Source organism: Eptatretus burgeri, chromosome 13 (assembly GCF_056783735.1).
Source record: "Eptatretus burgeri isolate ZD-2024b chromosome 13, Ebu_testis_v1, whole genome shotgun sequence".
NCBI lineage: Eukaryota > Metazoa > Chordata > Myxini > Myxiniformes > Myxinidae > Eptatretus > Eptatretus burgeri.
Window position 1 is genome coordinate 55,507,333 of NC_140973.1, and position 26,851 is coordinate 55,534,183.

Below are 26,851 nucleotides of genomic sequence, written 5' to 3' on the forward strand. Positions count from 1 at the left end.
TCTCGACAACCACTGGTCCGATCTAATTGAAACTTGCCAGCTATATTGCTGGGGACCTGAGTATGTGCCTTTTCAAGGTTTGATATTAATCGGACAAGTGGTTCCCAAGTTATGGCCATTTATTTACCAAACCAATGACAGGACACGTTGCTTGGCGTTTTGCACCCACAGTATCTATCTTCTATCTATCTATAATTCCAGCAATCTCTGTTTGTTTGCCTTTCAAAAGGTTTGAAATTAATCGGACAAGTGGTTCCCAAGTTATGGCCAAGTTAGAGCGCCGTTCCCCATTACGGGTTACAACGTACGGACTTCCAGATAGTGATGACTTACTGTATCTATCTATAATTTCTCGATTTCTTATGTGCATTTATAGATAAACACATGCCCCAATCCAGTCGTCGTTTACGAGAGCAAAGGAACGGCCTGTGTGGTTGCTTAAAAGTTTTTTTGTTTTTTTTTTGCACATACGGCCACGCGAGAGCGAAGGAACGGCCTGTGTGGTTGTTGTTTGTAGCGCACGGTTTGAAAGTGTTTTTTTAGGTTTTTTTTGCACGTACGGCCACGCACGTACGGCCACGCACGTATAGCCACGCACGTACAGGCACGCGAAAGCGAAAGAACGGCCTGTGTGGTTGTTGTTTGTGGCACATGGTTTCAAAGTTTATTTTATATATATATATATATATATATATTTTTTTTTTTTTTGCACGTACGGCCACGCACGTACGGGCACACACTAGTTGAGGCAATAAGACCATGAAACCTATTTTGGTTAATAAACCGGTATGGATGTTGAGTTGTGAGTAAGCAAATGCAGAGGACACTGACCCTTGACACGGTGCACAGCTCAAGGTGAAGCCATTGGAGACTCGCAGACCATCTCTTTGCAATTTAAAAATGACATTTTAAATTCCTGTTCCATCGGGTTGGTCTTGTTTTGTTCTTTAACTAATGATCACATTGTCGAAGCATGCAATGGAATGTAAATGGCGAGTGTTGTTTGATGAAAGTTTCGGTCATGGTCATCAGGACCAAATATTAGAAGTGGAACGTGTATCCATAAAATAAGAAATGAACCATCATCTTTTGGTTAAAAATGTGTCCCACTTGTGTTGTCAGCGGATCACAGATGATGATGGTGTGCTTGGAGTCTCCCGTCATGCTAAAAACTACTGCCATGGCTGGGATAAGTGTTCTCTCGTGTAAGCTTGCTTTCCGTAGCCATAAAGGGATTTGGCAAAGTCGACCCCGAGGAAATGATCTGGGCATGGAGATGTGTTTTGAAAATAACTCCGCCAGATAACTCGAGCCGCCATGGTGGTTGTTCCAAACGATGAGAGTTATTGGCATTTGGAGTCTCATCCGGTGCGTTCTATTTTCTAAAAGCAGAATTGTTTTGAGGTTTTGTTTTCTGGTTTTTGTTTCTCCCCAAAAAGCAACTTCATCCGGACTTGTTTAACTCGGGCCTGCCGTTCAGGCCAAGCCGACTGCGAAATGCCTCGGCAAGTTCGAGTTTCCTTCACAATCCTGTTTTGTTATGATAACAGGCGGGATCGGGGGACACATGTCGCTTCAAAGAGCGCCTGCATCTGTTATCACTTGCATTACACTGAGATATTTGTCATTGCTGCGAGGGTGCCTTTCTGTTCGAGCTCGTATCTCCAATTGCAGCGTCATATGCAGAGGGCCTGCTTGGCTATTTAAACTCATGCTTCACACAGTGTTTCTTCTTCTTGCGATTCAGTCAACAGTTTTTGAAATTATCTTCAGTGTAACTGCTTGGTTCCATACTCGCATCCCCCAAAATTCAATGAAGGATCATGCCATACTGCGTACATGGCAGAATCACCGCTCCATGACTTTTTTTTTGTGTACTTTGTCAAGCTTCGTGGAGGAGCGAGAACACAGAACGGACCAGGAGGAAACAACGAAAATAACAGAAGAAAGGGTGGGGATGGGTGGAGAGGAGAACACACTAACAGCAGCGTAGAGGGACAAACTATAGCGATAATTGGAGGAATAAACGATGTGGGGAATAATGAGAGCAAGTGTAGGACATGGGGTGAACAACAGGATGGATACAGCCACCAACTCTCAATCACAGAGATGGAAGTAAAAACCAGAAACTCAGAAAGAGCTGGGCTTGGGGAGGGTTAATGCGAGTAGAAAAGTTCATGCTTGTGGATGGAGAGTTGATCTGAGATGTTGGTGAACAGCTGTATTGAAATCCTGGAGGGAAAAGTGAGATTGAAGACACTGAGCAAGTTGGTCCCACGGGTGGGAAAGGGGGGGGGGGAAGGGGAACTAATCAGAGGTGATCAGTGACTCGGGATTGCGAGAGTTTCACCAAGATGGGGTTACTGGCAGAACGTATGTGCCCTTCAGAAACCTGTGGGGGGGGGGGCTGTTGGAGGGGTTGTGGAGCATGGAGATACAGTAGCATAGACTGCTTCATTGCAAGAAATTCCAACAATTTGAAAGGCCTTGGTTTCCTCCACATTACAATGAGCAAGGTGTGAACCAGGGATGCCAGCCCAAAGTCGAGGACAGTACGACATTAAGCTGTGGATAAAGACCATTCAGATATGCCAAAATAATCGCCATGCCACTACCCTTGGGAGCCGCCGCCCTCGGGAGACACCGTGCTGCTGCCCTCGGGAGACACCGCCCTCGGGAGCCACCGCCTTGCGTCTCTCAGGAGCTGCCATGGCATGACCCTCGGGAGCGTCCATGTCCTGATGTGGTGGAGTTTCAGCACTCCCTGCATTCTTTCTTGTAATTCCTGGCTCGCTGTTTTGATCTGATAATGTGGTTGCAACCATCTAACACGAGTGATTAGATCTATCCTGCATGTTGCGTTGTCCAGTCGCCATTTGCCAACAATGCCATAGCGAGAATATTTTAAAATGTGATCAAAACTTCACGGAATACATTTTGAGCCTGTGGTTCACCATGCTCTACTACATCGCTTCAGACGAGCCTTGCCCTCAAGCTGTTTCCTTGACCACAAACCACTCAATTGTGGGCATGTTTGTGGTTGAGGCAAACCGCATTTGTGTGTCTTTGTCGCCTTCCTTTCCTTTTCAGCTGCAAGGCCCTTGGGTGACAAATCCACAAGTCAATATTTTGATTTAGTATCTCCCCAAGTACGAATTCAATCTAATTTTTTTTATCAGTGGGTTTTGCAAATGAGTACCTTGTTTACACCACTTTTATTGGCTTTATTGGTTTACAAATAACCTTGCTTACACCACTTTTGGATTTGACTGTTTGCAGCCTGTTTATCTTTTGCTTTTTATTGTTTTTTTTTTTTTTGGTTTTTTTTTTCTGTTCAACACTTCTCTCCACATTTCAGTGTTGTCTCTCCTCATCCCACCCCTTGCCCCCCCCGCCCCTCCCCTACTTCTTCCTCCTCAGCAGAATATAAAGAAAATTATGACCGATGATATGTCCCTGGTAAGGTACCGCTGTGATATGTGTGCATCCAACGTTCTCCTCCCCACGTGTTACGGGTCTTGGCACACTCATCTTTTGGGCCAGCTGTATATTGCGTTACCAAGTGTGTCATGGGTAAATTGTGTAAAGGAAAGGGGAATACATGATGGAAGAGAAGGGAAAGGGGGTTGGGGGGGGAGGTGATGGTTAATAATTCCCCCATATTTGCCTTCGTACTCGTAATATGTAGATGGTTCCTCAAGATGATTTTGCTCAGCTTGCGTTTGATCTGCTTTATTGCTCCCTCATCACTTTAACCACTGGAAAGCCATGTAGCTACTCACACCTGCTGTATATTCAGTGTCCTATCCATTTTCCTTGCTGTTTAAGTTTTGATTTATTTGATGAATTAATTGGAATAGATGTGTCGGGGCTCATCTGTTTGGTACTTCCGCTGTTCCTTGTAGCACATTGAAGAGATTTCTATCCATTTTTGTTAAAACGGTTGTTTGTTTTTTCCTTCACAGTCCAGGCTGTCCGAGCAAACCGTAATCATCAGGTTTTTGTCCGAGTTAAAGTTAACTCTCCGATGCGACGTGGTACAAACATGTTACAGCACCTTTAAAAAGCATGTGATGTGCAAATCGTGAGACCTTTTTATTGATACAACAATAGTGACTTTTCATATTGCATTATTGTGTCTGATCCAAGTTTCCATCCTGATCACATACCACATCTCCACAAGGGCTTCATGAGCAACAATTACCTCTGGCCATGTAAAAATATGTGAGTAGCTGTGGAATTGGTGCACTGCTGATTGTATCTCACCTTGTCCCCTGTATGATAGTGTCGCCAACCAAGCTATTTTAATGGGTGTTGATTTTGTAGGGTTTGGTTTGAAACCCAAGAACCTGATATTGTAATGCTGCTTCGTACATGGAGAGGGTTCTGTCAGTGCAGCTGTTATTTTTGATGCCTTGTATCAGCGCAAGGCCCAAATACTTTCTTGTGGTTTCAACTCTCTGTCTCTGTCTCTGTCTCTCCCCACCGGTCCGGATCGCTAGGGGGTTCTCAGACCCGCTTCCCGACCTACAGTATGACCCTGATGCTTATGAGTCGCAGATAACGATGCGGCATGACACACCACACACACCGCCACGATTATTTTTGGAAGAGTCCTTGTATCCAAATCCCACGTTACCTCCCCGGCAAATTAATCCCCCAGATAAGACCTGCGCTTTGTACAGTACTTTGTACAATGAGTGCCAGTGTACTGGTCCCGGTGTATGCCCCGGTTAGAATAGGTGTACCATATCCCTGTGTGTCGTAAGAGGCGACCAGGGTTGGCGTCAGGAAGGGCATCCGGCCATAAAACATTGCCTCAAGAAAAAGCCTAACCCCTGCACAGCAGGGAAAAATGGCTGTAAAAACGGTTGATAAGACCTGCGCTTTCAATGCCCTATTCTTGTCAATCAGAACGGCGCACGATACCTTCAGTAGGATGTTGGCTAATGACTAACTATAACGGAACAGCAGGTCAGTGTATTCTCAAGACGACTCCCTGTCTAGAAGGTAATTGGCTAATCAATGGAGAAAAGATGATCGGACAGTTTGGAAGGTTTATATAGATCAAAAGAACACATATTTACAGGCAAAATGGTTCAAAAGAGAAAAGACCTCACCCTTAAAAGCACAACAGCCCACTTAATCTTAGGTCATCTTAGCACAAATCTCCACATGCAGGTGCCTCATCCACTCCTGGAAACGAGAGAAGAAAGGCTGATAGACACCGAGAAGAAGAAGAAGGCGGGGCTTGTTAGTGACCCCTCGCTCACCCGACATAAGCCTGCAGGATATGTTGGTCCCAACGTGAAGCATGGAGGGGTGGGAGAGAAGAGGGGTGTCATGATGTATACCGTGTGGAGAGAAATGTCGTGGAGCGACAGAGGAAATCGTGAATGCGAGTAAGTAACCCAGCCCTGAACAGGTTGAGAATGTAATCGTTTCATAGCCTTTGTGCATTCCAAGTGAACAAATTGGAAGTAGTGATAGAAAGGGAAAGAGAGTGTGAGTCAGTGTTTCGGCCTTTGTGTCCAGGGAAGCTCTGCTTCTGTCAACTCTGCACAGTGGCACGAGCTCATTCATTCTCGCAAATGCTCGTTCTCACAGAGGCTCCACCTTGGCTCCCTGACTTTCCCAGGACACGTACCGCCCACCAAGTCCTGGAATTTTTGTGCTTATAAAGACTGGCTCTGGAACCCACCTCTTTGAGCGTGACTTGAGCTTTGGCAATGCCGTCTCCACATGGGTGCGCTCATATTGCCATGCAGCCTTCATTAGCCAAGTCCATGGTCCAGCAATGAAGCTCTTGCCCAAGCTCTGGCATCTGTGGTGCTTTGTTCTGCAGTTGCTTGCTTGTTGACAAAATTCCGACTCCCAGTCCACTGTTCATGATGCGCTTTATGATGCACTGGCTTTGATTTGTAGTGAGTTGCAATGTGGCTTATGTGAGGTACAATGTTGTGTGTTGCAAATGCAATATGAATGCACTGCAAAGAGATATGAGGGAGATAGGGGAAGAGAGGAAAGAAGAGGGGGCATCTGGAAAGAGAAGAATTACAAAGGGGTTTGAATCTACGACAACACAAACACAATGCATTTACCTGTCCACTGATGTGAGGGGAGAGGTAATTTAGCTAAACAAAATTGCTACAGATGCAAGTACGTGAGGGAACTCGTGTGTTGGAGGTGTCTCCCTGGGGTCTTCCAAAAACGCACAAATATATATATATATATATATATATATATATATATATATATATATATATATATATATATATATATATATATAATATATATATATATATATATATATATATATATATATATATATATATATATATATATATATATATATATATTTGAATATCCCTTGGAGCACAGTCAAGAGAATCATTAAGAAGTGGAAGATGTATGTTACCACCAAGACCCTGCTTACATCAAGCCTTCCCTCCAAACAAGGAGGGGACTGAGAGGCCACCAAGACCCTGCCTACATCAAGCCTACCCTCCAAACTGGATGACCAAACAAGGAGGGGACTGAGAGGCCACCAAGAGGCCAATGGTGACTTTGAAAGAACTACATGCCTTTATAGAAAAGACTGTTCACTGTGTGCATGTGACAACAATACCCCAAGCACTCCACAAGTCTGGCCCGTGTGGTTGGTTGGCAAGAAGGAAGCCATTACTCAAAAAAGCCCACCTTCAGTCTCGTTTGAGGGATACAAAAAATGACAACGGAGATTCTGAAGTCATGTGGCAAAAGTTTTGTGTTCTGACGAAACGTAGATGGAACTTTTTGACCTAAATGCAAAATGATGCATTTGGCACAACCCCAACACAGCAATCACCCAAAGAACACCATCCCTACTGTGAGGCATGGTGGTGGCAGCATTATGTTATGAGGATGTCTCTCATCAGCAGGGACTGGGGCACTTGGCAGGATAGAAGGGAAAATGAATGGAGCAGAATACAAAAAAATCCTCAAGGAAAACCTGGTGCTCTTTGCAAGAAAGCTGAAATTTTGATGGAAGTTCACCTTCTAGCATGACAGCAACCTGAAGCACACAGCCAAAGCTACACTGGATTGGCTAGTAAACAAAAAGATAAATGTCCTTGAGTGGCCCAGTCAGAGCCCCGACCTAAATACAATCGAAAATCTGTGGCATTTCTTTAAGATTCCTGTCCATCAACACTCCTCACGCAACTTGACAACTTGAACAGTTTTGTACTGAAGAATGGGCAAACATTACCAAATTAAGGTGTGAAAATTTGGTGGACCGATCCCAACAGATTCACAGCTCTAATTGCTTTCAAAGGTGTTTCCACCAAGTATTAACTCAGGGGGGTGGACACTTATCCAACCAAGATATTCTAGTTTTGTATTTTTAATTAATTTTCTGAAATTTGTAGAATTTGTTTTTCACTTGGTAATTGTGGGTTACGCTGGGTAAATAAAGGTGGGAAAAGTCTGATTTAATGCAATTTAGTTTCAGGCGAGGAGGCAACAAAAGGTGAAAATTTTGAAAGGGAGTGCAGTCTTTCTGTCAGCACTGTGGATCAGATATATCAGATCCGCATGAGGAGTCGATTGGACGTGCACCTTCTTTAGAGCTGCATTTGGTAGCTGTGTCACATTCCAAGATCCTGCTACCAACTCTGAATGTATCTGCTTAAAAACTCGGACCATCCATTGTTCTGTCAGACTCTCCTGGGTTGGCTTTGACCTTTGGCCCATTCAGACGAAGCCATGTAAGTATCCCCAAAAGGCTGATGTGAAAAGGCCCAGCACCCAGCTGCATCTGGACTGATGTAATTTCCTTCCGTGGTCTCTCCAGTCCTCACAGCCACTGCAAGACTTTTCCTTTGGCTTGTTCCAACTGTGTTCCCTCCACATGTGATGTAAATGTAATGTCGTTGTGGAAGCATGCTTTTTCACTGGTTCCCAATTTAAACCCAGGCCAACTGATGTAAAATATTTTTGCACACCTTATTGTCGTGAACTATATTTGGCCACAACAGGTCATTTACATGACCAGTTTGTACATTGACATCGCACGTAATGACATGATGCCAATTCCCCAGCAATTTCCTCATCACTCATCTCATCACCCTATCAGATTGTTCGGTATTCTTATTGCAAACGTGTATTCCTACTACTGATCCTGCTACGACGACTTCGACGGATCCAATTATTTCCATCTTCTTGTGAGGTCAACTAGGGAACGTTTTCGCCCCACATCTTTCACGAACCAGCTGCCCAACCCTGACGGTAGACTGACGGTGACATGAATTTTTTATTTGTCCAGGATACTGTCGATAACACGCCTACTCTTCGTGAAGGATTCTGTGCGATCTTTAACGTCCACCAACTAATGCTAGCCGACAGGACACCCAGTTTAACGTCTATCCAAGGGACGGCACACACAATTATACTTCACACTACCTGCAAAACTCCTTCAGGATGATGGTTTATAGCCAGGTCGGGATTTCAACCTGGGCCAAACAGCTCAAAGACAGATGCGCATACCTCGAGGGCCTAGGCTATCTTGCAAGCCCATTGCGAACCCATATTATTCTTACAAAGTCATTGCAATCAATTGTTTTGGTTTATTTTGGCCAATACTCAAAACGTGAGACAAATCCTTGCATTTTTATTTTGTCTGTTAAACATATCCTGAGCGGCAGTTATAATTAATTGTATTAATTAGGCCTATTATAATTTTTGCCAATTGGTACACTTTCCCATGATCATAGTACGTCACATGCATGATTAGCTTCAAGCCCTCTCCATGAAAATTGGATCACGTGATGTGCTCTTCGTTCTGCATGTTTCCTTGGTTTAATGTCAAAGACTTCGCTGTTTGCAGGCTCGACCTGTTTTGCATTGCCATCTGACCACAAAACTCACGATTTTGCGGGACTGTGTTCAAATCTCGTGTACTCTTTCGATTTGTCCGTGCTCTCCTAATGTCCTCGTAAAAGTAGAATTCTTTCCAACTTCCTCGTCTTGCATGCGATTTGTGTACGTCAACTCCTCTGTGAGCCTAAGATCACTGTTTAAAGAAAAATAAAAAAAGGCTTTTATTTTAATTACTTTTACTGTGCTCTAACAAACGCACTATCCATTCCCTTTGTGCTAACACACAGTCGAGTGAGAACGCGTTGCGATGTTAACAAACACGCTGCATCATTAACCTTTTAACATCACCATGAGTGAAGGTCAGTGAAGATGGATTTTCTGGTGCATTTTATTAAGTTTTTTTTGTTTGTAGAACAGATTATCAGCACATGCTTATGTAGGCTTTGTTGAAGTGCAGGGTGATTTCTCTTGATTTACTTTATTGTTTAGTTCTGTTCCGATATTGATACGCTTCTCACCTACTACACCTCCCACCTGTACCCCTCTCCCGGCTTGCCTCTTGCAGCTTGATCGCTTCTCGAGCATCCGCATGGCCACGAGCAAACGAGATCACCGAGCGTTAGGAACGCACCATCGGCAGCCGATGCTGCAGGGCACCGCTGAGGAACCACCCTTCAACTCCCCAAACCTCTTCCCATCGGGAGACCTTTCCAAGAAGGAGATCCTGAGCCTCTTTGAGAAGATGATGGTGTGTCCCACTGGCTTGCGTTCTGACCCTATTAAAGCCCCTCTTATTACGAGTGCTCACGTCCACATTTTCAAGGAGATCGAGTTTGTAGAAAACTGTGAGGAGTTTGTTTTATATACCCCGGAGAGGCTTTGCATTTTTAAATGCTTTGTCTCATTTGGATTTTAAAATTTTGGAAGGATGGAACGACTCCCAGAAGGACCAGGTACTTGCATATGTGAGTCATGAAATATGTTTGTTGACATTCATGTTGGACCAAGAAGCCATTCATGATTTGTCCTACCTGTGTGTTAACGTTCGCTTTCCATGTGTTCACATCTAATCCTAACAGTTATTCGCCCTAATGCAAGGTGAACGCTGTTTTCATTGTTCCTTGTTCACATTGACCATTTGGTGGCTTTCTTCCTTACCTCTTAAATCACCTGCACCGTGTAGTTGGTTATGCATGCCCTGATGCCCTTTTTCACTTCCTCAAGTTTTGGTAGGACTTTTAAACTTGCTGCCATTGCATTGGCACCATGCTGGCACCTTAAGCAATGTGAAGAACACTCGACTACAGCTGTTATGGACTACGATCGCCTTTAATGGGTTGTGCAAATTAAGTTGCTGATAGTTTTCTTGCTTTATGTCGTGCTTGTGGTCCTCCCCTCTCCCCCATTGCAACTTCCTGCCAGCATTGCAGCCTATTTATTGAGGAATGAAATGGCATTTGGTGAGTGGTTTTGGGTGACTGGTTTCAGAATGCTTGAACAGCAGTGGGTGGTGAAATTAATTGCCTCACATTTTGACCTGTGATACATTAACAAAAACACCAATTAAGGAAACGGTAAATTGTAAGACAGCTTGATTTTTGTTCTGTGCCCCCACCCCCACCTCCCAAGCACCCATCAAACTGAAGTTTTAAATTGGATATAAGAATAGTACTTTTTTAACGTCCAGGTGTACTCTATGCATGCAGTGCAGGTGTGGTATTTAATCCTGTGATCCGCATTGCACATTGAGCTGGTCGAGGAAATGTCACTATTGGTGATCTTTAATGCATTTGTGTTGACTCTTCTTCCCACTGAGCAATCCTGCTGCATGGTCCTTCCTTGCATCTGCTCGATGCTCCAAATTGTTCACAATAGTGTTGATCGAATCGGGCAAAGAGATGTGACAGGTTTTGTTGAAATGTTTAGCGTTTCTGCATTGCCAATACACCATTCCAGTGGAGAATGGTATAATTTCCCCTCCTCCTCCCTTTCCCCCATACCCTCCCCTCCCTCCCCCCCCCCACCCCAAATCACCAAAACCCAATGTTGCCACACAGGAAGACATGAATCTTAATGAAACGCACAAAGCTCCCCTTCGAGAGAAAGACCTGGTGACCAAACGCGACATGGTCATGCAATACGTCAGCACCGCCTCCAAATCGGTAAGGCTGTCACCACGAAAGCCATGGCTGGCCTTGACATCACAAACTATTCTTTTCATTCTTCGCACATTTGTCCTTTGGCGAAAAGCCTGAGAATTTCCAAGGCCACTGGGCGCAGATCCGCTGTTGATTTGTTATTTGCAGGCAAATGAAATGCCCAATCACGCAGAGATGGAGTCTTTTTGGGTCTGATCAATATATCCCATTGCTTTTGTATCATTTTATCATTATATCTTTGTTGTAGTTTTAAACTTGTATGGATTTGTTTTAATATTCCATCTGCTAGTTGAAGAAGTCTTTTTTTTTTTTCTTTTTTTTTAAGTTTAGGAGCCAGTGGCGATTAGATTTTTCCCTGCACCTTTGATGATCAGGAAACTTTGGCCCACAAAGAACCAAGCCTCTCCATGATTACTGCAGGAGTTCCATCATCCACAGGGTACGAAGGGCCGTAGTGCTAGCACCTACTGACGTTGCCTTGTGTGTTTTTCGAGTCATCCTAACTTAATTCCAAGCACAATGGCCAGGAAACACCTGCGTGAACGAGCGTGGTGTCTAAGGGGTCCCATCGTCATGGCGGTCGGGGTGGCGCCGCAAAGAGCACAGGAAGCCGTCGGCTCCACGGAGTCTGGCGCCGGAGCGAGCAGGGAGGGCCGTGCAAAACCTCTTTCCATTGTTCACCAGTATATTCTAGCTCTTTCCTCCTGTTCTAATCTGTGCCTTCCTTACTGAGCTCTTTATTAACAACATCAGCTTGGAATAAATCTCAGGATCTCCATTCCATCTTGAGGGTTTAAAGTTGTTTAAAATTAGTCTTTTTATGTACCTGTAAACCACTCCTTCAGTTTTAACCTCACATGATAGCAATACGTAGCTCCAGAGCATGAGCCTTTAGGGAATGATTTGCTAATCATATAACTAGGGACAAGATAACCCGAGGGGTGTGAAGATAAGAATATCATTTTGGCAACAAATTAGAGAGACTTGGATGCTTTAAACTTTGCCTGATAACAGCTAATGGTTCGGTCTTCACTACGAACGTGGCTCTCAGCAGGTGGGGAACCTCCAGTATGAGTCACCTACCTGGGTCATGATACTGCATGAGTACATCAGGCCCGAATGGCTTTGTTTTGTTCTTGCATTTCCATGTTTATCCTTGCACTTTCTATATTGCTTTCGTAAATTTTTACAAGTCACCACTGATTTTGATGAAATGCAACTTTTCTTTCTCTGTGTGTTATCTACAACTCTTGCTGCCTGTTTGGGGGTACAGGTCCTGGTAAGTGGCTGCCTGTTCATCTGGCCTATTCACCAGTGTTGCTTCTGCTTTTGCTGATTTTTTTTTTTTGGAGGGGAGGGGGGCGGGGGGCTTCACCAGGGTGTTAAACGTCATGTCCCACAGTGCCGCTCTTGCCATGCTGATTTTATTTTCATCATAACGTGTTTACTTTGAGGAACTTCTCTTTTTTAATGTCTCCTGCATGTTGAGCATGCATGAGTTTGTAATGTTTTTGAAGCAAATCTTTGTTCAACTTCCTCACGAATGCCTTTTTGGTCCTGACATGAGAGGGCGACCTCATGTGGACTGAGCCAACCCTCTTGAGCTGATGTTTTTTTTTTCTCCCCCCTACCCCCGCCCCTCCCCCATCATTCTTTAAGGCCCTTTTTGCTTATGAAAGCATTGTGATTCAGATGCATTACATGAACAGGAAGTTTGACCATTGTAAGAAAATGCACAAGGTTGACAGACTCGACCTTACACCAACACCATTATGGCTTTGCTGTTCTCTTTCGCACAAATTTGCTTCCTAATGGTAGTGTCATGGATGTATGACTATTGGAAGTGGAAGTGAACCCCCACCCCAAGCAAAGGAACATTTTAAACTTGAAACTGTTAGAATAGGTGTAGGTTATTCTGCATACATAAACAGAAGTCATTGCATGCATCACTCAGGTCACCAGGTATATTGTCCATAACCTATATAATGTCCATTGTAGTCCATGTGGGCAGGGTGCAGGCTAATGTTGCTGAGTGTGTAGTGCAGTGCAAGCTATGTCTCAGGGATGAATACATGCTCCCAGATAAATCCAAATTTTGCTCGAATGGCATTGATCGTCTGAACCCCACCCGACCCGCTCTCGGCAGGGCCTGAAAAATCGACAAGACAACGCATTGTCATCACAAGAATACATCTACGAACTTCGTTCAGGCATTCAAGATGAACGCCTTCTCAACTGCCTGGAGTCTCTTCGGGTTTCACTCAAGAGTAACCCAGTCAGGTACTGCAGGGTGGCATTATTATAAGCAGGTGACCTGGAAGAGGAATGTGTTGTTGGGCTTGAAAGAGGAATTTGGTGGGGAGTAGGAGTGGTGATGAAGACAGAGGTGGATCTGTGCACATTAGTGGTGTTATCATGAATACCAGGAGGCCTGTTGGTGAATGTAGAGTAGAGGAGGGAGGGGAGAAAGTTGTGTTGTTGATATTTGGAGTGGGAGGTGGGCAGAGTCGTTGAGATTACAGGGAGGAAATGCAGAGCAGTGCACCATTAAGACAGGAATTCATTTTAAAGAACGATTGGAGAAAGAGGAAAGTATGCAGGCCACTTGGTGATAACGTCCTGTTTTTGAGGTAGCATTGGCTAACCTTTTGGGGAAAGAACTAGTTTATGGAGCTGAGGAAAGAAAATGACACACAATTCAAAATTATCTCCTCTAATCGATTTAAAGCTGTCAGGAATTGATTGTATTACCTGGTAATGATAAACATCACTCTCGGAGTCTCAGGATTGCATTGTTAGTGAATCATCAAGCTGGGATCACCATGTGGTTTTCATCATCATGTGCCATACTCTATACAGAGCATCCGTTCTGCTGGAACAGTTTTTTGGCTAGGGTTACATGCCTGGAAGGGTCGCCACTCCAACACACAAAGTCAGGGCAGGAATTTGTGATTTGTTCAGGATGCCGGTGGCAATATCTCACCTACTCTTCACTGAGGACACCGTGAGATCTTTAATGTCTGCTAACTAATCCTGGCAGGCGGGACGCTCATTTTAACGTCCATCTGAGGCACGGAACCACACATTGATGAATCCATGTGATTTTGCTTTTTAAAAGAGGCTTGCAGAACCAAGTTATGAGAATGAATAATGTTTCTCAGGCTGTAATATTGCTAAGTTTGTATTATATTAATGGAAGCACCAATGATGTCACAAGTATTCTATGGTGTAATTTATTTCCTTTTTCTAATGTTTCATAACAAAACGATGGCAATTCTGTTGATAGTTTATTGCTTGCCATCCTTAGCTCATCTTTTCTTGCTGCTTTGCTTTATAGTTGGGTGGAGAGTTTTGGTCATGAAGGCATGGGCTTGCTCCTCCATCTCCTCAAGAACCTGCAGACTTCGTGCAGGTCTGTTTTTCATTCGGATTGTCATTCGCATCGGGTTACTGTTCATTGAGGTGGAGTTTGCTTATTATTCTTGTCTTGTGCTGGATTATTCATGAATTGCTTCCGAAGTGAAAGATTCCTCCTCCTCTTATGTCTTCTTTTTATTTTAGGCTATAATCACTCTTCCTCTGTTCCTCAATCTTTCCAGGTCCAGGCACGAGAGCATGAATAAAAGGAACCAGCATGAGATAATACGCTGTCTAAAGGCTTTCATGAACAACAAGGTTGGCAACTGAGGAGCCTAAGGCCTATGTGTTTACCATCCCTCTTCTCTCTCATTCTCTTGCTCTCTCTCACCTTTCTTTAGCAGCAATACCTAAGGATGTACATGTGACCCCTCCTCCACCCACAGTATGGCCTGATGCGAATGCTGGGTGAGGAGCTGGGAATTCTGCTCCTTGCTCGAGCTGTGCATCCTTCTTACCCACCCATGATGGCTGATGCCTTGAAACTGCTCTCGGCACTTTGCATCGTTGAGGAAGATGAGAGCATGTAAGGATGTGTGAGGCTCTTGGTGGTTTGTAGATGATGAGATGCATTTAATGAAACAGATTAATCGGGTCACCAATTTAGGGTGTTCAAACTTTGGGCTGAAAAAGATATCTGAGCAGCATGTACATAAATTTCTTGAAGGACTTTGGAATCGAACCATTAATCTTTTTGTCCCTCTTGATAGTGAGTGCTTATTGAGCTAAATAGATTTTGTAATGTTATGTGCTTGACTGTCAATCCACAGGCCTGTAGCGATGAGGTTCAGATGGGACAGCAATCCTAAATTTCTTTCAAAACATGGCATGGTCTACAGTGCAATGGCCTATCTATGCAGTGCATAAACTCTGGATTTCTTTTTTTGTGATACCCCATTATTTTTGGGAATAAAATCCAGATCTGCACAACTCGTTTGCGGTAGCAGGAACACACTATCACCAAGCTATCCAGTTAAATTAGACTAGTCAACAAAAATGTACATGGGAGATAAAAGTACAAAAACAACGATAATAGGAGTGGAATATCAATCCTGTGGTGTGTGACAGTGACGGCTTTGTTTTGTGATGTGCTCAGCCATGAGCGTATCTTGGAGGCTCTGACACAGTGTGCGGAGGATGACAGCCGTGAGAGGTTTGGCTACATCGTGGAAGGTCTTGCCCTTTGGCAGAGCATTCATTTGAAGGTGAGTACTTGCAAGAGCTATATCTTGGACCGCTCTGAGGCCGCTTGTATTGCTAAGGATGAACTTTTGTAAGGAACTAACAGCATTGCTTTACAACGAAGTACCCTTTTATTAATGTGGATTACAACGCTCAGTTTTGTCCTTTGCACTCCCTCATGGCTTCATGAAGATGACCACTCATTTTAAAACAAGATGTTATTTTTCTGTGAATTTTCATTTCCTTAACGATAGGGGGACTGTTGCTGAACCTGCTTTGAGTAAATTAATTGAACTTCATTTGTACCCACATTTATTCTCCTGGGTTTAATCTCAACCATTTTGTGATCCCAGTTTACCTTTGACAAGCCAGTGAAATTATGAAGTTCCTCCAGGTTGTCGCACCAGGCTTGATGTTTTTTATTATGCAAGGTGTGGTACGTTATTTGAGGTCAAAGGTCCATCCTATCGCTGTCATAATTATTATATTCAGAGATTCGTTCATGTTGTCCATCACAATGTTTCTTCGCACACAGACTTGTCAGTATACAACAGAAATTCATTCCAAGGTCTGTGACAAATGTGCTGCACATGTTTCCTAAGGAAACCCTTCGGGTCTCGTCAGCAACATGAGAGACAGTTGTCTAGGTGTGATCCCTCACCAGGCTTCCGCTTGAAGGGGAATAAGCATTAATCGTTCTTCATATGTGAATGTTTTTATCAATTTGGTCACAAACTTGAAAAATCATTTGAGTTGGCAATGAAAATGGAAGCAGACATTGCAAACATTATGGATTAATTGATATGGCGTACACACACACACACACACACACACACACACACACACACACACACACACACACACACACACACACACACACACACACACACACACACACATAGCAGACATTTCTCTGAGGACCTTCTTTATAGTTTGGTTCAGGTTTTGGTTTAAATCTTGAGGTGGTTTAGCTGACATGTCATGTGCGTGTCCTTGTATGGCAGGTCGGCTGCATGCAGCTCATCAACGCACTGCTCACCTCTGTAGATGAGTTGGACTTCCGGCTCCACCTGCGCAGCGAGTTTATGCGCTGCGGCCTGGCTGACACGCTCCAGGTAAACTAATGGTTTATTCTTGCACCTCACCATTATCCTTTGAGTGAAGTATACTTTGAGGTAATTTCACGCTAGTGAACCTGCACATTCACTCATTTCCTGTACTTTACAGGAACTGAAAGACCTGCAGAATGACGAATTGGATGTGCAGCTGCGTGTGTTCGAGGAGAACCGTGAGGATGACTTTGTGGAGCTGTCTCATCGCTATGAGGACATCCGCTTTGAGCTTGAATATCCCATTATCATTATCTTGCCTGGCACTCTCATGTTGGATCAACCTGCATCATGTGCCACTTTTGCCTCTCTTTGCCTTCACCTCGACCTGCTGTTGCTCGAACTCTTTATTTTTGCAATAATTGTTCAGAGCATACAGACCACATGTCGAGACATTACCATTTACACCACTGTTGCTTTCTAGCAATGCAGTTGTATAGTAATTCTCTAGTTTTGCCTTCTGTATCGCACTTCATATTGCATTCCTAGTTTCCTTAATGTCATTGCACCGACGCGCAGGAGGTCTGGCAGGTTTTGTGGAACCTCGTCCGAGACACCGCGGCCGAGCCTTACCTGCTATCCATGTTGCAGCATCTGCTGCTGATCCGCAGTGACTACTTCATCAGGTTTGAAATGGACCATTTGTGTCTTTGAACACATGACGAGAATCTGATCAACCATTCTTGTACGCTGTAAACTCACAATTATTTTTGTAACAACCCAAGCAAGGTGATGCAAATGGACTGCAATAAATAAATAAATAAACACCTGTAAGAATACATGATGATCCAGGAGAGTATTGCACACCTTTATGTTTTAATATGGTCTTGTAATTATTATTCACAGATTAAATGATGCATTTTCTATCTGACCCCAAAAGGCCACAGTACTACAAGCTCATTGAGGAGTGCGTCTCTCAGATTGTCCTCCGCCGGAACGGCGCTGACCCCGATTTCCGCCACGGGAAACGCTTTCATCTCGATGTCGAGCATCTCATCGGTAAGAACCTCAGATATATCTTCATATGTGGCCTATCAGTGTTTGTACATTCCTCAGATTTACTGAGGCTACAAAATTGTACTCTTATAAAATCATGTTTCACTCCTCCATGCACTTCAGACCTTCTCGTGGATAAAGCGAAGGTGGAGGAGAGTCAGTTGAAGGCCTCGGAGCTTGCAAAGCAGGTACCCCAGCAAAACTTGCCTTTCAGCCATGATTATCATTCGTGTGACCACCCGATTTGCCATTGGGTGTCAACTCCACAGCTTCTCCATCAAAACCATTTCTCCACAACGAGATCTGAATTGTGCATAGTTGCTGCAAATCGTTGAACTTATTTTTTGTCCACTCCATGTTGTTCAGCTGGATTTCGAGCTGACTGCTCGACAGGAACTGCAGGCTCAACTCCAGCGGCGAGAGAACGAGCTTGAGGCGAGACTCAAGGAGCTCGAAGTGGAGAACCACCATTTACGAGAGCAGGTGTTGAGATGTGTCAAACCATCTAACCATGCACCCTTTACTACCGATGCCGTGTTTTCCCGATTTCTCCTCTCCGGTTAATTTTGAAGTCATAAGCCACATCATAAGCCATAATTGATTTATTGCTGTACTTGCAAATGCGGTGAAAAATTTATGGTCGTGTCACAGTGACAGATTTATGCAATTGTTTTCTTAAATTGATTCTGCATACACAAGTGGAACTTGTTGCATAATGTAGTACACATGTTATTTGAAGCCTGTGCGCCATCTTTCTTAGTTATGTTTAAAAAATTGTCTTGTTTTTTTTTAACATGCTACCACCTTCCTGTGTGATCCATACTTGCCTTTTCCCCCATCCCTCCTCACACTCCTTTTATGTCTACATCCTCCAAATATCTTGTGCTCTTCTTCCTACTCCTCACACACTTCCCCAACCTTTATAATTTGCGTCCTTATCCTACGCCCACCACACTTCCTTTTCTCAACTTTAATATTATCCTCCTTGGTGTGTGTGCGCACGCGCACCTTAGATAGATAGATAGATGGATAGATGTCAGCGCTGACCTGACATTACTCGCATCTGCAACTTTGGAAAGGCTATTTTATGTGTAAGTTGTGTTTTTGAGGATAATGTTACCAATTGTGGTTTAACCGAGCTGTTCATACTCTTGTGAAAGCTCAAAAGTGTTAAGTAATGTGATCACAGGCTGTTGTCATTCAGCCAAAAGACATAACTATGATCTCACCACCTGCACTGTGCCCTTCCCACGTTGTATCCAGGCTTCACATCCTCCTGGTTCCGCTGTCCCTGGCCCTCCACCTCCACCACCACTCCCCGGAGGAATCCCACCTCCACCACCCTTGCCTGGAGCTTTCATCCCACCTCCGCCTCCCTTGCCTGGAGCTTTCATCCCACCTCCACCACCCCCTCTTCCCGGCGGCTCTGGTCCACCACCGCCACCTTTACCACCAGGCGCTCCCCCACCACCTCTTCTCGGTGGGGTTCCTCTTCCGTGCCTCTCTCCTCCAATGGTCGAACTTCCTTTTGGCTTGAAACCCAAAAAGAAATACCAGCCTGGGTTGCCCACGAAGCGCATAAATTGGTCAAAGGTTTGTTTTGTTTTGCTTGTCTGAAGCCCATGTGGATGAAAGTTTAACTAATAAGGTGTTTAAGAATCTGTTAACATTTCTCTTGTAAACTTCATTCTTAACTACACCATGCTAGTTTGGACAATCGAGAATCCCACAATAATTTGGAGGATGCTCAGTTTCTCCCCACTTGTCTTGGTATCATTCTAATAGGATACCTAAGAACCCGTGTCTCAAAGACATTTCCTTTCGGATGTCCGGACGATTATCGTGAATTGTTTTGTCCTTCGATTCATCAACTGTCTTGTTTCCTCTTCTTCCACTCATGCCACTTACGCTCATTGCATCAAATTGAACAAGAGAGCCCTGTAGTTCTGGATCTGTCAAAATATCTCGTGACAATGCTTTTGCTAACACTCGCGCAGCCTGAACTGCCCCCTCTATGTTCGGCTTTTCAATCAAAACTCAGACTTTAAAAAGCCATTTTGTGGATTTTCCACTTTCTCTTATATGGGCATTTCTACAAGTCTCCAATCGAAGATCTTTGTAGTGTGTGAGAAACGTTGCGTCACTCCTGATGTTTCAATGATTTATTTAGGCTTGTCTGTTTGTGTATAGTAATGTATTGGGTCGAGCTATTTGGGGGTGCTTCGTCACATGGGCCATTGTTTTGTCCACGACGGAAGCCGAGGCTTATTGAAGGGTTAAACGGCAGGGTGCGGTAGGTTAACATGCTGACAAAGGGACGGAAGGGGACAGGCAGACCAAAATGCACAGATGCATTACATTATGAGAGGGGGAGTGACGGGGAGGAAATGGGTTTTAAGGGGGCCAGCATGTGGAAAGAAGCTCAGGAAAGAGTATGTGAGACCATGAGGTGGCAAAATCATTGTTAATTAAATTAATAAGCAAAGTTATGGCTCCTGTAAAGACTTGGATACATTATCATAAGAACATTCGTACGAGACTTGGTGTATTGGTTAGAGCATCCTCCCTGAGTCCGAGAAGTCGGCAGTTCGAACCCCAGCTGAGTCGTACCAAATAATTACTGCTTCCATCCATGACGCTTACCATTTAAAAACATAGTGCATGGACAACCAACAATAGGTTGGCAACATTGTGCAGGCTTTGATGGGCCGAAAGCCTCCTCCTGCATTGAAGTTCCTTGTTATGGAACGCATATTATTATTATTATTATTATTATTATTATTATTTTACAATATACAGCAAGGGTGCTGTACTCTTTCTGGTCTGCTCTGTGAGTAAAAGGGTTTGGACATCTTTCAAGATTTTGTGGGAAAGGTGAGGGAAGGAGCCCAGTTTTCTTGGAACTAATAAGGGTTTTGTCACAAAGAAATGGGGAATTGTATGAATGAATAATTCATGCCTTCAAGTAATTTATACATTGAATGAAAGACCGTGCACCTCATCAGATCACAGGATCAATGTTTAATCATTCGACTATTCGTTATCTGAGATAAACGAGATGTTCTCTCAACAAGCAATGATCTTCTGGTGAATGCATTTGTTGCCCATCCCTGAGTAATGCATTAAAAAAAACTCATGGAAAACTCTGTAGAGTGCATACCTCCGCCAGGCTGAACAGTTTGTTTTGTATCCCACTGATAGGCCAGATATACATCCGTTCCTGAACCAAAATGTAATTGGCTTGTTCTTGTCACTTAACCCACTCAAACCACTTCGTTTCGTCCAAATTCATCCACAGCGTTTTGAGATATCGTGCTGACAGACAAACACACACATCTGAGTGCTCACACACCTGAGTTTTGAGTTTTGATCAGGTCTTTGGTGCTTCCAGTCTTGCTCCACGGATTGAGACTTGGACTCTGACCAGGGATCTGAGACGGAGACTTAATTCCTTTGGTACCAGGTCTCTTCGGAGAATCCTTGGCTATCGCTGGTCGGACTTTGTGTCCAACGAGCAGTTGCTGAGAGACACTCAAATGAGATTTGTTAACTGTATAGTCCGTGAGCGTCAGCTGCGGCTGTATGGACATGTGGCTCGTTTTCCTGACACTGATCCTGCTCACCAGATTCTCTCAGCGAGGGAATCTCGTGAGTGGAGGAGGCCAATGGGCCGACCACGTGCCTCGTGGTTGCAGCACATTGAACAGCATCTAAATGAGATGGGGATGGGTCAGGCATCTGCTTGGGGGATAGCCAGACCGAGGCTTCTGGAGTACCAGCGGAAAGTGGACACAGAGATGCACTGCTCCGGCACATGCTCCCATACCTGACCTGACCTGACCTGACAAACAGACAGACAGACAAACATGGGTGAAAAATAACCTCCGACCACCTTTGGTGGTGGAGGTAACAATATACACCAAGCTGTTATGTTCCTAAAATCAAAAGTTTGTTTGGTACAAAACTCACATTGTCATGTGCTTATCGGCAAATTGTAGAATGAAATTTTTATTTGAAGATTCTGCAAATGCCAATTTGGTTCTAGATTCGACCGCAAGATATGTCAGAGAGCTGCTTCTGGACTCGGGTCGAGGAACAGAAGTTTGACAACCCAGACCTGCTGGCGAAAGTGGCGCTTTGTTTCTCCTCAAACTCCTGTGGTGAGTCAGAGTTTTAAATGATGGCCGTGATTCTCCATGGCAGGATTTTAAAATCCCCTGGAATGTTTTAATGTCTGTCTGTGTCTGATAATGGATCCTCATTGGGGGATGAGGTTTTAAACTGAATTTTCAGGATACACCAGGTCGGTGATGTGCTACTTGCGAGTAATGTGCTCTTCCTGAACTACAGAAAATTACGTCACATGACCAGGGAATTTCTTCAGTTGTGCTTTGGGTTTGGAGCTTCTCTCGGCTGTAGATCTCCACTATCTGTCTCCCTCCACCCTTGAGTTATGTCTCCCATCTCCCTCATCCCTCTGTCTCTCTCTCCCCCCTATCTTCCTACTGCCTCTATCTCCACCACCCCCACCCTTATTTGTATCTCCCACCCCCCTTTCCATCTACTACCCCCCTTTCCATCTCGCACCCCCCCCCACTTTACATCTATCCCTTCCCCTATTTCCATCACTCCCACCCCCCAATCACCCCCTACCATTTTCTGTCTCTCCAGTCTCTCCTCCCCCTTTTGTCTTTTCCTCCCTTCCCTTCTATCTCAACCCCCACCCCACCTTCTAAGTCCCCCCATCCTCCTCTATCTCTGCTCCCCTCTCTTTTACTGTTGATTTTTCTTAACTTCTCTTACCTCGTCATTCTTTGCAACAATCTTTGAGATTTTGCTTCAACCAAACGAGCTCGTTTACTGTCCTACGGCCTGGATCGACTAAGCTTTGGCATTGAAACTCCTCATAAGTGCTGTTTGTCTCAAGCCTGATGTGTCACAGCCATGTTTATTCAGGCGTTCACGTAATTGCACAGCAAGGAATTTCCTGCTTTAAACTCTCTCATGATGCAGCCTCATCCTCCTTTAACTCTTTTTTTTTTCTTTGTCTCTCTCAAAATGGATTTTTCTCTTGGTTTTTTTTCCTCATTTTTGTTCTTCTGCCACCCACTCACCCACCACCGCACTTTTCGTGGTTGGATTTCCACTTTTCTCCCTCCTCTCATCATCCTTTTCGCACGTGTCCTTGTCCAAACACAGTATATTTGGACATCTTGTTTATTTTTCTTTAAAGAGTGTGATTAATTTCCAAGGATATTTTTCAGAATGTGATGAGTAACTCTTTGTCATAAATGTATTCTCTTTGGATCTCAACCATCTCTTCCCATTAATGCTGCCTTGACAATGGAGCTGTGGATACCAATTTGGAAAAGAATTTGTGTGAGTTCACAAACGGCATCCATTTTCAGAAATAAATAAATAAATATTTTTTCAAATAAATAATGATGTATCTTGTTCCTGTCAACGAGAGTACACTGTGGTTTATGGTTATACAGTCGCACATTGCTGAATATTTTGAAATGAGAATAGCAAAGCAATATCACAATGTACTACATTATATTTAAACTCTTGTCAAGGGATGGGTGTGGGGGGGGGGGGGGAGTTCCTGTTTTTCACCTGATGCTCATGTCAAACAGAAGTTCATAACGTGCTGTCAGTACATTGAGTGAATGTTTTGAGACAGACACCCATCTCGCCCGCTCTTCCACGCCCTTTGGTTCGTTTCAGCCAAAAAGGACGAGCATGAGAGCGAGGAGAAAAAACCTACATCGAATAAGAAGAAGGTGAAGGAGCTTCGAGTTCTCGAATCGAAGACTGCACAGAACCTCTGTGAGTGATCTCTTGTAAGCTATGTTGGCATTCCACCTTCCAATCTGGATGGTGTTGTTTGTGTGCGTAAGTGAGTGTGTTGCGGTGCTGCGATGATGGCAGTAAATTGGTTGCTGTGGAAATTCAAACGGTCCTCTTAATTGCCGCCATTTTTAATTTATTCCTCAGTACTGCCGTCTGTTTGAATGTATATCTGGTACCCCAGGATATCAAACGTTGACAGCAAACAAACATTTAATAAACATATTTGACCAAACGTTTAAGTTCTCTCCAGTTCAACAGAATGTTGTAGAAGTAGTACACTTCTCTTTGAGCCGTCTTGGCTGAGTTAGATTCTTGACTGAATGAATGAACTGTGAATAATGTTTCGCTGGGACGCTGTTTCATATCAAAGTGCACCGTCCCTTGGATGGACGTTAAGCCGGGTGTCCCATCTACTAGCATGAGTTGGTGGAGGTTAAAGAACCCACGGTGTCCTTCGCAAAGAATAGGCAAGCTATTGCCGTCACACTGAACTCGTTGAAATTCCTGCCCAAATCACCTTCAATCAAACATCTGGCCTAGCCATCAGTTTGTGAAAGACTTGGGACAAACCTCCTCCTTGGCCAACCCCACAAGGAAATGAGATTAATTGGGGCCTTTAAAAGTAGCAGTAGTTTGAGTTCTCCCCAATGACCTACAGTTTGGTCTGCACTAACAGTCCCCAGTAGTGCTGGGTGGGTGCGTGTATAGCAGATTTTCGTTACCACGATAACTTGTGAACTGCTGAATGGATTTTGACCAAACTTGGTACAAATATGCATTAGGATGTAAAGATGAATTCATTCGATTTTGGGTTCAAAATGTCAAATGTCTGGTCATTTGACCTTTAATTGAAAATCTTTGTTACCACAATAACTTGTGAACCACAGAAGAAATCACAATCAAAATTCACACAAGTATGGACTGTGATGTATAGACTAACTCATTCGATTTTGGGTTCAGCAGGTCAGATATGAAATTTGAAAATCACTTTGTAGATCAAAATTTGAGTTGGAAGCATCTGTTGTTTTCTTGTTTCTGCTGATCTCTCTCAATCTCCCTCGATCTCCCAACCTTTAATTGAAATCACATGCAACAGTGGGTTAACATCTAACGTGGGGAGAGACGCATTCGTGTCAAATTTCACTATGTAGTTGAGTGATAACTCAAAAGTAAATAAGGGTCAGACCTGCTTTACACATCAAAGCTCCTCATAGTGCCCAGGAGGTCTTTGACCTTGTGCTGTCTCATCCTTGCATTTCTAGCACTACACTTCTTTTTTATCTTGCAAAATGCACTTCAAAACATCAATGTTTGCCCTCCTATCATTTCCTAGCCATCTTCCTGGGCTCATTCCGAATGCCGTATGAAGAAATAAGAAGCATCATCCTTTCTGTGGACAAGGAAAGAATCACGGAATCGATGATTCAGGTTCGAAGGGGGCAAGGAGATTAGTTTTGGGGTTAGTGTTAGAAACTGTACAACTTAGAAAATGTACACCTGTGAATTGAATTCTGGCCCAATATGCATACCATACAACAACAATTGAAAACACAGTACTTGATACCAAATGAAATATGAAATAGTCGATTCAAAGTCTATCCTGGCATATTGTAATATGTGTCCCACCCTGCCATTGTCTCCAGAGTTTGCTCAATCAGCTGCCAGAACAGTCACAGTTAAGTGCCTTGGCTTCGCTCAAGGAAGAATTTGAGGTTCTGTGTGAAGCTGAACAGTTTGGTATCGTGGTAAGAGACATGCGTGTTGGACCTACCCCACACCACATATATGGTAGAGTTGTACATATAATTGTTTTTACTGCAAAATATTTTTTAAGGAAAGGCAAAGCTCATATCGAGCTTTGGGAGAGGAGTGAGGCCAATGAAGTTACAGATTATGCAAAGGAATAAAGAGAGAAATGTGCCTATCCTGAGGAAGGGGGGAGGAGAGTGTAGGCCTTATCCAACAGGAGGTTGTCTTGGTGCAGAAGCACAGGTTCCAATCGCATGTCAGGCCATTATTCATTTTTGTATGCAGTCAAGGCTCATGGAAGACCTATAACACTGAATGGATCAGGACGCAACACAATAAAATGAACACTAGAGCGGGGGAACACAAGCAGTAGGGTTGAAGGACAAACTTGAGGGAGACTTGGACAGATAAGTTGTGGGGAAGAAATGAGGAAAGGGGAGGGTACATGGGATAGCCAATATGGATACAGAAGGAAACTCTCAGGAAGGAAAAACTGAAAAGATTGGATGTAGGTTGCCTTGGGAGAGGGGGGCGGTGGTGTTGGTTAATGGGTGTTGAAAATTTTTGGTTTTGGATGGAGGGGGTGATCTGAGATGGTGGTGAAGAGCTGTCTTGAAGACTTGTGGAAGACCAAAATGTTTTTTAATGTCATTAAAATACAAATTAATTGTGTAAAGGCGCTGTCACACCTTGACGATTTAACCAGCAATGGCAACGTATAAAAATGTATGTAAAACGTTGGCGTACGCTGAAATTTTTATGTTCTTTTTAAGTTTTGGTCGTATGCATAACATATTAGTAACGGGCACAGAACGTTTCGTTGTCTTATCGATAACTTATACCAACGAATGCTTAGCCTGTTGTTGGCGTTCACAGCCTATGCCCAACGATAGTTCAACTTAGGCATGGCACGCTGCACGTATCGCCGACAAACTCGTGGCGTAGCCTGTTAAAAACCTGCCGCACGCCAATTTAAATCATAACCGCCTGAGAATTGGAAGTGTCAACCACGCAGTCACACCTTGACGATTTAGCCAGCGTATGCCGACCTATGAAAAATGTGTCTAAAACGCTGACACATGTCGAATACGGTATGGGTAAGTTGTGTATACGTTAAGAGCACGCTGAAAAACGATGAAGTACGCTCTCATATTTCGTGGTACGTTTCGTACGTCGTGAAATTTCAAGCATGCTGAAAATTTTACGACGTACTCGCTGTATGGCTCACACGTTCCGCTACGCTGGGAATAAGTTGTAGGCACGATATGCGATCGTTGACACACGTCGACACAAGTTCCTTGTAAGTTACTCATAAGTCGAAACACGTCGAGGTATTGTTTAGCATACCCGAAACTTATTTTCTCCGTCAAGGCACATTTTCTTTTTTTCTCCTTGGCTCAGTGAAGGCACGTGATGAAATATCTGAAGTTGTTGTTGTTGTTGTTGTTTTTTAATTTTTTTTTTTTTTTAGTCTATCACGAATTTTAAAATATATTCGGACATTTGCTTTTAAGTTTCGACATCAAC

At 43.7% G+C, this 26,851-nt stretch overlaps 1 protein-coding gene across 7 annotated transcripts in view; it reads left to right on the forward strand.

Moving 5' to 3' along the window:
* Positions 1-26,851, forward strand: part of LOC147014513 (protein diaphanous homolog 2-like) — a 48,111-nt gene that overhangs the window by 1,384 nt on the left and 19,876 nt on the right. The window contains exons 2-21 of one of the 7 annotated variants that reach the window (XM_085852493.1): positions 3,421-3,459; positions 9,425-9,607; positions 10,917-11,021; positions 13,165-13,298; positions 14,356-14,430; positions 14,618-14,693; positions 14,822-14,961; positions 15,532-15,640; positions 16,622-16,732; positions 16,845-16,963; positions 17,236-17,352; positions 17,607-17,725; positions 17,846-17,910; positions 18,089-18,205; positions 18,986-19,315; positions 21,768-21,882; positions 23,072-23,101; positions 23,450-23,551; positions 24,909-25,003; positions 25,219-25,320. In XM_085852493.1, the coding sequence (XP_085708619.1) occupies positions 3,421-3,459; positions 9,425-9,607; positions 10,917-11,021; positions 13,165-13,298; positions 14,356-14,430; positions 14,618-14,693; positions 14,822-14,961; positions 15,532-15,640; positions 16,622-16,732; positions 16,845-16,963; positions 17,236-17,352; positions 17,607-17,725; positions 17,846-17,910; positions 18,089-18,205; positions 18,986-19,315; positions 21,768-21,882; positions 23,072-23,101; positions 23,450-23,551; positions 24,909-25,003; positions 25,219-25,320 (2,283 nt within the window). Of the gene's footprint in view, positions 1-3,420; positions 3,460-5,380; positions 5,403-9,196; positions 9,219-9,424; positions 9,608-10,916; positions 11,022-13,164; positions 13,299-14,355; positions 14,431-14,617; positions 14,694-14,821; positions 14,962-15,531; positions 15,641-16,621; positions 16,733-16,844; positions 16,964-17,235; positions 17,353-17,606; positions 17,726-17,845; positions 17,911-18,088; positions 18,206-18,985; positions 19,316-21,767; positions 21,883-23,071; positions 23,102-23,449; positions 23,552-24,908; positions 25,004-25,218; positions 25,321-26,851 lie in introns of those variants that run through there. The other 6 variants (XM_085852494.1, XM_085852498.1, XM_085852499.1 and 3 more) reach the window with 6 other exon arrangements.